Genomic DNA, 10,356 nt, shown 5'->3' with positions numbered 1-10,356 from the left:
GTGCATTCTTCTACCTTTTAAAGCAAGACAAGTTTGCAATTGAACGTACTAGTTGAGACTTCTTGGCAATTAAGGGTGGGCACATTTATCGTGCAACACTTGATTGCAGCTACTAGACATGGACGTATCTCAATTTCCACACATATGTGCAAAGCATAAGAGGTGGTAGGGTGTTTGCATTGAAGCATACAAACACCCACTTTACCTCATTGTTGTGAGGAAATCCCAAGCCACATGATGCACAAACATCATCGATGATGAGACAACTTGAGTTGTGACTGTCAGACAATGGAAATGGATGAATTGTGTATACATGATTTTGCCTTAGCTTTTTAAGTATGTCTTTGCAAAACTCAAGCCTACGGACATCCTGCTCAAGCAATTATTACACCCTATCCGTCTCTATCTACACATAAGAAACCACAATATATGGAAGTACTTAGACCCCCTTGAATACGAACAAAGCATTTTTCAAGAACACGCAAGCAAATGTGGCAAGTTGTCCCACGCTTCTCATAGTCAGGCAACTTTAAAGCTCCTAGAAGCTATAGAACTTCCTTCACATCTTTAATGTCAGCATAGAGTCTTATGATTTCCTTCGTGTTTGCAATTTCACCCACTGTCTGTATTGCTTCCAATTGGCACTGAGAATCTGCTAGCTTCTTTTGAAATATAGATCCTCCATTTAAGAGACCTTCCTCTCTGCACACGTCTACCTCTGCTGCCTCCAACTCTACATTCATTCTCTGCAGCTGCTCTTTCTTCTCGTGAACCCTCTCACTGAAGGTGCTAACCATTTTCTTTGCTGCCAAGATATGGTCGTGCAAATCCACATTTACGATGGAAACTTCTTCTACCTCATGCTTCCCTTCAAGCTTCACATTGAGTAGAGGTGATGCCACAACGTGTGTGGCCCCATTGGCCTCTCTCCACCTATCAACTTTCTGGGCAAGAGTGTTTTTTTTAATGACATTGGCCACATATTCTTTAGTGAACATGGCCCAAGCAATAGGTTTTCTTTCCCAGTCTTTATTATTTGTTGGGCTCTTCCGAGTTGTGTTATTGGCTTTACAATTTTCTAGAACAAAAGCACGGGCATAGGCAATAGAGACAATGTAATTTATGGGAGGCTCCTGGTATACCTTATGGTGTTGCAGCATGAATGCCTCATAGTACTCTGGCTTCAATGCTTTATTACAATGTACCTCTTTGAACATTGTAACCCATAGGCCATGTTCCTGATGGAACTGTTCCTTACTGCAATAAAACGTTGATTGGCGTGAATATTCAATTTTGGGGGCATGCCAATGACCACCTGCTTCACACACAAAATACCTCACATGCAACCCGTAAACTTGCACCACAAAGTCACAAAATGATCCATGTAGATGTCGACGTAATGCTCTTCTTTATTATGATAGTGGAATTTACTTAACCCTAAATCTTGTCTCCCCTGTTGTTCAAGGTCCTAATGTTTTTTGCACCTCAGCGCCTAATTCTTTAGGCAACATGTTTCTCAACATCCATGGTGATTTTGTTCTTGTGAGAGCCATCTTCTTCAAGCTTGCAAAGATCCTCTCTCTCGCACTCTGTGGTTCTCTCTCTCTCTCTCTCTCTCTCTCTCTCTCTCTCTCTCTCTCTCTCTCTCTCTCTCTCTCTCTCTCTCTCCACTAGTGGCATGATAGTCGGGCTGCGTCCCCTTTCGTCTTCATTGTTTTCCCTCAAACCCTACAATATTCTCCACATTTAAAATTTTCAAGGTTTGCAAGTGCTAAAAGAACAAGCATTCCCACTTTGGTTTTAACCACAAAAAGTGTACCACCTTAGCATGCATTGACCCTGCTAAGGTCCAACATGTCCTAAAGAACCTCCCTTCCCTCCATGTTGTCCCATGGAGTGCTCTGACTATAAGGTATGCTCAGAAGGGGAAAATTTCAAGGGAAATAGGCCCTAGGAAGTTTTGAATGGATCTAGTGCATGGTCTTGTTTGAATCAGCAATGCCTACTTAAAGCATATGTTGTGATTAGTGCTTACATATCCTAATTTGTAGTGTAAATTTCCCGGTTGAAAATGAAAAATATCGGTTGTAATATGGTGGAACCTTTATTCTCAAAGTAAAATATTGGGCATTTTAGTTGTGAATTTTGGTGAATATCCTATATTTTGGCATAAATCCAGGTTGTCCAACTAGTTTTCCCTCAAACTAGTTTGAAATCCACATGCATCCTTGAAAGGCAAAGATCCTTATAATCTTTATTATAACATTGAGAGGGGCAGTAAAAGAATCTAGATATTTAATGTACTCAACCAATGATACTTAGTGTTGCCTTGTACCACCAAGGGTCCACTACACTTGGATCCTTAGTCCATGCCTACACAAGGCTTATTCAAAAATGGTTATCACGGTTGCACCATTTATGGATATGGAGGCTGAGTGTTGTTATTTTCAAAAGCCTACAATGTGTTGAGCTGCTTTCTAAGCAAATTTTGGTCATTTGGAGCTCAACTTTGAGAAAGATGGTTCGATGCAATATGAGGGCTTCCCATGCAAATGTACCTATGAAAGTGGCAAAAAAACTCATCAGAAGGTTGCTAGGGCACATGAATTATTGCCAAAAATGACACTGTGTTTGGCAATTTGTAGACATGGATTCCATGTGTTATTCTTGTAAAACCATTGAAATTGCAAGCTTAGGAGTCTTAAAAGCTAGAAAAGTGTAGGCTACAAAAGATATTAAACATATAATGGGATTCATAATGCTGAGAGGTATGGTATGTGTATATTCTGGAATATCAACTCTTGGAGTGCATTAATTGTAGGGCATATGCCCGACAGGAGAACGATCGAGGAAGACTTTCCACCACCGACTAACCAATTGGCCATTTTCCGACCACTTTTCGGCCATCGTCCAGCCATAATATTTTGGTAAAAAGGAATATCTTGGGAGTGCATTGATTATAGGATATGGCCGGTAGGGTTAGGCTTAGGTTTTAGTTGCCAGGTTGCTTTTAGATGGTTTTAGGACAATGCAAAATGAGGGCTTTTAGTTACCTATGCTTGCGTTGTGTAGGCATTGGCTTACATAGAAAAAGACATGGGGAAAGATTTCATGAGAAGATTGCTAGTCCGGGGTTGTTGGTAAGAGACATTCTTGGCAACCAAATTTGGTAACCTTGTAGAAGCATTAAATGCTATTGACGGGTTGGCATGTAGAGCCTCAAATTCAAAGACATTCCTTACAATAGAAGTCAACGGATTAGTGATGGAACCTTCTTCAAATAAAAAGCAAGCAATTCAGTGGAAATTCCTTGAATGAAAAATAGAAGGTAGGCGGCTTCATTATGGTAATTTCCTAGTATTTGCATTCAAAAGGTGATATTTTTTGAGTAGGAGTGACGTATGTGGCTCCAGCGAATGCCCTTGAAGATTTGTAACATCAAGGGCATTCGCTAGTGCCACGTAGGCACTAGAGCTTGAAATTTAACCTGATGAAAGAATTACCATGCTTAGAACCTTGTCACACTTCATGTCTGGGATGTCTTTGCTTGGAGTGCATTGATGATGGGAAGGCTAAGAAGCTCACAGCTATTTTTAGCAAATGGAGGGGGATTTAGTCTCTTGTAATACAATTAGACGGGTATATGCATCTCCTCACATGTAATCACTCTGACTAAAGTCAAATGTAATCACTCCTCACATGTAATCACTCTGACTAAAGTCAAATTTTGTGGATGAGGGCCAAATGTAATTTGATGACAGGAGCGAAAATATGGCTTTGCACTTGGACAACAGTAGTTAACTTGCATGATGGTTGATCTTTTGCACATTTTGAAAAACCTAGGAGAGTAATCCGGATGATACCAACATCTCATTATCTTCAAGTTGGGTTTGCTTTTCTAGGTGCTTGTCCAAAATGGGGAAATGTGAAGCTTGGAGAATTTGCACCTTTTTGCCGACTCCAAAAAGGCCTTGCTTTCAAATCCCATCTAGCCATTGAGATTACTCAAGTGACATGTTATGTACCATGCAAATCCATGCCATGACCTATGATCCTCATTGGAAATTCTCTTGAATGGATTTTGTCAAGAGAGCTTAAGTTTGGAGCGGCAAATGAGGACGCATTCATGGTAAAAAGGTAGGCAACCTATCTTAATATATGCATGAACATTGCCTCATCTATTTGACTCATGTTATGGGTATGACATCAGTACTCTAGATTTCACTCTCCAATAAAAGCATGATTGTGCTGGATGAGTTACAATACAGCCTTTTGAAGAGCTGCATTTGATTTCAGCAATCTAGCTCTGTTGCGCGAAGCATGTCATACCCACACTTTGTAGATGGTTTGATGATCATGTAACATTTCCAATGAAGAAAATATTGAGCTCATTTCTCAGATACAATTTCCTCTCATAAGGTTCTTGGTGTAAAAACCTTGTTAGTTTGCAATATGTGGGAAATTAGATGTCTAATCAGTAGTAATTATAGGCTCAAACTACAAGAAAACCTCAACAAAACCCCTGTGTACCTCCTGCCCACCCATAGTTTATTAGCTTAATTGAAAAGGGCATAGTGCTTGTTTCATTGGTAATCAAAAGTTGAAAGAGGAACGTTGAAGTCTTCCTTGAGGAAAGAATAGATCCTCTGTTCAGCAACCGCATCATCATTTGAAGATATTGCAAGCTACTTAAAAAGTCCTTTGGGTTCCTTCTATTCTTAAATTCTCTATTTGCTAGTCTATTGAAAGATCCTGTAGAGGTAATGGATGAGGAGGATCTACCACCTAATGAACAAGATAATGAGGGCTTGGAGTCTAATGAGGTTCCTGAGATTGAGGAGGATATTAATCTTGAGGTAGAGACTAAAGAGGTGCAACAAAGCAAAATACTTACATCTAAAACATCTGATATCAAACTACCTTTAGATGTCTCTGGCTTTAATGAGAAACAAGCCACATTGATGCTTCCTGGACTACCACACTTCAAATTTGGTGAGAGATCTTACATTTTCCTCCATGACATTCAAAGTATATTTTCTTTAAGGGCGGACTTTGCACTTGCAACCCTCTCCAAATTTTAAGAAGGGAGAAGTGGATTTGTATCTGATGACAGTAGTGACGACAAGGCAATGGAAACCTCTAGTAACCCGATGGAGTGCCTCAAGCTTTGCTTTGAAAAGGTAGAAAAGTATAGAGAGACACTCCCAGATGAGGCCACATTCCAAGCTATTAGAAACAACCTCATGCCATCAACCAGTACTCAGGAAGTAGAGTACTGGTTTACGCATCCCGCACAAGGGTCCACGAGGTCAGTGGACCTATGGAAGGATGACTTATATATGAAATATGAGAGCTACATGGTAAGCCCCCCGGCCCCACAAAATTAAAAAATTAAAAATCTAGCTATCATTATCTTTCTCTAACTCATTCTTTTATGTACAGTCATGGATTGCTGAAAAGGATGACTTTATTCGCCATCTAACAAGAGAGTATCGTGGGAGGGATGCAGCACTAGGACAATACTTTCCCAGACTATGTGAGGCACCCATACTAGTATTTCACAATGGAATGTCCCAAGAGGGAAGTACTACAACATTTGCCCTCAAGAAGGTCATGCTTCCTAGGTGGACCAATGCTACCACAGAATGCAGACAAAGTTATCCTCGTCGACGATAAAGTTTTTGCTACAGAATGTTTTGGATATTGTCCGGGGTACACTAGTGGTCGTGGAGCCTATTATTACACATACACAGCAATGGCACTCACTTTGGGGAAACAAAACCCAAATGAACTATTAGATTATGGCAAACATTTAATGATCTGATAGAAGGGTAATGTGCCAAAAGATATCCACAATCTGTCATCAAGTTGAGAGGCTTGTGACTTGTATTGTATCTAGTAGCTCATTAGGCATCTTTTGCACATGTTAACCTAAATCAAAATCTCTTGATCCACCTATGGTTACCATATTGCATTGTCTCTGTCCACTTTCTCTAGCCTTCACGAGCATTGGAATTGTTGAATGCCTCTACTCGTTTCCGTTTCTTTTGTTGCAAATGCCTAATTGATTGTTTTGTTGCCAAACAGTTTAATACATGTTTTTGCTGCATCCGATGAAGGATTCTGTGATAAAATTATTGGAGCAAATCTTTCAAATTTTTTGCCTTATCTCGAGAGCCTCCATTACGTGTGTATCTGAAAAATGTATTCCTAGCCATGTAATGAGACTTTTCCAACCCTTGGGTGTTCCATATGCCTGGGTTTCCATACTTTTGAATGAAGCATGGTAAGTGTTTGAAAATGATGTGTTGCAAATAAAACAAGTTGTCAGGAATTTTAAACAACCTTTTAGTCCTTATCATTTAAAAGGTTTCATTAACAATACCATGTAATGAGTAATCTGAGTTTTAGTCCAAGCTGACCTAAATGCTTTCTTTAGTAGCTGAAGGATCTCCTTAAATTTGTTTAGATCATTTTGTGTCCACTCATCTTTGTCACACATCTGAAAGATCACATCGATGGAACGCCACACTTCACCCTTGGCATTGCGAGTTGTGGGTTCCCGGTCCTTCACTGCCATATGGAGATTTTTCCATTGTTGAAACTCAATTTTGCTGACATAAGTAGACTGATATATCCTTCCACGCTTGGTTAGCTTTTAATCTTTGACGCTTGTTGGATTTGATAAAAAACAATGTGCCTTGACCCCACCAATAGATGGTTTGCAAGGTACATCTTTATCATTGGTTTACCTCTTCTCATCCCGCTGGATTTTCACATTGCCCCCATGGAGACCCATCTCTGACAAAACTAGTTTGGGCGCCACTACCGCAACCTTCTGTTCTTTTAAGTTCTTGATTTTCCAAGCAAACCCAATGTACGGATACACCAACTTCTCCACAATTCTGCAAAGAGCATGCATTGTACAAATGAGGACATTGGCTGTTGGTAGAAGTTTAGACTTGCTGCAAAAGGGTTTTTTGGTCATTACAATGCCAAGTAGAAAGTTGTATAATCTCATTTTCTTGATGGTGAACCATGCTTTTCTAAATTTTTGATTTTCCAATTAGAGCTTTGTAGTAGCCAAGTAAACCATTCTGTCTGTCACCTGCAAAGGTCAATAAAGTAGTCGGATTTACAAATGTAGGGGATGCATTGGTCATAGGATTCAAAGGATAGAGGGAGCCATTTGTCCATAAATCTATGTGTTTTGCTTCTTCTACTCTGAGTCTTGCTTTTTGTGTTTGTGTTACTGTTGTGTTTGTTTTATTTTGCTTGCATAGAGGCTCATATTCAGGACTCAAATCAACGTGTAGATGATATTTATGATGTTTAGTGAGAAGGTTTGAGGTGGTGGATGAAGAAGCCATGAATACACAGTCAAGAAAATCAAGAAACGGAAGAGTATAACACCATTACTCCCTAGACTACCTACTGCATACATTGTATAGAAAAGAAATTCCTTCCTATATGACGAGGTGCATTCAATATAACTGAAAAGGGACATTCTACCAATCATTACGGCCATTATGACTCTGTGAAAAGAATCCACTTTGAAGTACACTTTTGAACGGTTGATGAGGACACCTTTTCTTTTACCACACAATTTTCTAGAGAGAGAAGGAAAAAATTGTATTATTTTAGAAGGCCCTCCAAATGACCTCCCAAATTTCCTAATGTCTCTCCTCTAACTGCTTCCGTCTCTCTCACGTTCTCTCTCTACTAGTTTTCGTAGAAGAAATCATTGGATTGGAAACACACGTCATACATATTTCCATTTGAATATCATCAAAGATTTGCAAGAAAATAATTGCATGAGTGCCTTAAGAAGAGGAGGATTTTAGGGAAACTTTGAGATCATGGCATACCCAGTTGACAAGGGGGGTATTTGATGATGATTCCTTTAGTGAGAAGGATGACACGATGACCGTGATGAACATAGGAATGGTAGGAATGGGGTGGATCTTGGAACAAAATTCTACCATATATATGTGGTAGTGATGTGTGTGAACACACTTAGGACCGTCGGGGCATTTTTTCCCTCACTAGGAGGTTTTTTCCCTTGTGCATTGTATATATGCCTATCACTCTAGGGCTAACTTATCTTTCCATTGTGCATTAAGAAATATATTCTCTATTGTGTGCCATCAGATTCTTCATCTTCTCCAAGTTGTGTGTTTTTCCTTGCACCCCTATTTCTAACAATTGGTATCAAAGCAGGTTGCATCCTCCCGGGCATAGTTGCCAGCATTGCTAGCACATGCCTACTTACTTTCTTTAATTTTTACGAGCTTTGGTGAGCATCAGTAGGTTGACATATACCTCGGGAGATCTTGTACAACTTGGTGTGCTCATAATTTTCATTCTTGGCTCATTTTGGCCTCCGTTTCCACTACAAATAGTACTGCACAAGCAATTTTATTCTTTTGTGCATAATTTTTGTTAGTGTATTTTTTCCCAAAATAGGTTCCTTACAGTCCTCTTTAGATTGTGTTGCATAGAATGCGTTGGTCCTACTTTGTTTTACCTCTTTTTGGGTAGTTTCACATCAGATGCCATCACTTGCCATGGCTGACAACAACATAGATGTTTTCAAGATGTTTGCTAATGAGGATAAATTGGACGGGGATAACTACCCAATGTGGGCTTACATGATGCAACATGTTCTTTTGTCAAAGGGCATTTGGAATGTTCTACAAGGCATTGATGTGCATCCAAATTTTGTGGATACAGACTTTGTTGAGAATGTTGTAGGTTTTGGTGGTAGGAATTTAATCCCAGAGCTGTTTTGCCTACCGCTGAGCAGTCTCATTGGGATGTTACAGATGCACAGGCTCATGCATAAAGAGCTGGAGTCAAAGTTTATGCATGAGGAAGATGACATGGACACTTTTCTTATTGATATCAAGAATATTAACGAGCAACACATTTCTACAAAATGAAGTCATTTTTCATAGTTCACTTGTGCAGACTATTCTTGATGCATTGCCAAATTCTTGCCAGAATTTTGCTAGTACTTGGAGACTTATGACCTAGGGAAATTCTGATGTTTTCAAATTGATGCATTATGCACGTTGCTATTGCAAGAGTCACTTTCAAGAAAGAACAAGGCTAAACAACATGCAATTGAATAGGCTTTTGTTTCTACTCAAAGAAAAAATGGCAACAACAATGTAGCCACTTCTCATGGTTCTTCCACGAGTGAAAAATCACATGTTCCTAATGCTTCTACTGGCAGCACTTCGTCTTGGAATTTTGGTGAAAAGGGAAAAAACACAAACACAACCAAAATTAGATCCATATCTACAAACCCAAACAAGAAAAAGGGAACCACCTAGTTAATGGGTGCAAAATAGGACACAAGAGACTTTCCCTTTATGGAACACAACCAAAAAAGACACAACAAAACACACACACACACACACACACACACACACTCTTGGTCATGACATTTGACTATGATAGCTACATCTAGCTGCATTCACATCTATACTTAACCTACTGGGGTTGCTACTTGAACTATTAGCTTCATCCAACTTCACACACACACACACTCTTCTGGCAATTGAGAGGCTATGAAACTATTACAACATGCTTACTTCAGGCTATGAGTGGCTTATTCTGAGCATGATAGAACTGGTTGTTATATTGTTTTGTAGGGTTTACCATGAGTCTCGTCCTTTTACTTCCCTCAATAATTGATTGCTATGCATTATTGAGCTGGGGAAGTTATTGATTTATAGGCGTTTACCATTTGTCTCTACTTTGCAATCCCCTCCCGGGTAACTCTACTCTTGGCATGTTATTAAACTCCTATGGTTGCTTGTGGGATCAATGATTTCCCTTAATTGGGTGACTCCCCTCCTGCCCCTCACTGAACTCACTTTTTTAATGAGTTGGACTAAACCAAATTAGTATCATTATATGGTGCTCTTCCCTCGCTCTCCTATCTTATTGTATCGCATGCACGTGTGGTCAAAGTGTGTCAAATACATAAATTCTTTCTATGAAAATGTGGTGTGCACCATGAGGAAATTGAGCTGATAGGCCATCGTTGCTACTGTGGGTGATCTTCAAGGGTCTGGGGGCATTGTCGACTGGGAACTACCTATCTAGGGGTGTTTCACATGCTAGAGATTTGGCAAGGATCTCTGTGTTGGTCGAGCCCGAGGTGCATGTATGTGAGTATATGGTGATTTCCGAGGTTTAGTGGGTTGTGTCTGGGTGGGGGTGCCCTGAGCCTCATCAACGGGATGTTGTGTTTGTGGAAGACTCTGTTCAGCCCTTACTGTCATGTACTAGAGACAGTAATGTAAGCTCACATGATATTTATGACACTTTGTTGCCTCTTTTTAG

At 39.8% G+C, this 10,356-nt stretch overlaps 1 protein-coding gene across 1 annotated transcript; it reads right to left on the bottom strand.

The window, feature by feature from the left end:
* Positions 1 to 545: 545 nt before the first annotated feature.
* Positions 546 to 1,217, bottom strand: LOC147419389 (uncharacterized). The gene has a single exon (XM_086506207.1). The coding sequence runs from the start codon at positions 1,215 to 1,217 to the stop codon at positions 546 to 548; it is 672 nt and encodes a 223-aa protein (XP_086362333.1).
* Between the last annotated feature and the right edge of the window lie 9,139 nt (positions 1,218 to 10,356).

This window comes from Adiantum capillus-veneris, chromosome 29, assembly GCF_014529385.1.
Source record: "Adiantum capillus-veneris isolate H3 chromosome 29, ASM1452938v2, whole genome shotgun sequence".
NCBI classification, from domain to species: domain Eukaryota; kingdom Viridiplantae; phylum Streptophyta; class Polypodiopsida; order Polypodiales; family Pteridaceae; genus Adiantum; species Adiantum capillus-veneris.
Note: the sequence above shows the minus strand (reverse complement) of the source record. Positions and strands in the feature narration are given on the sequence as shown.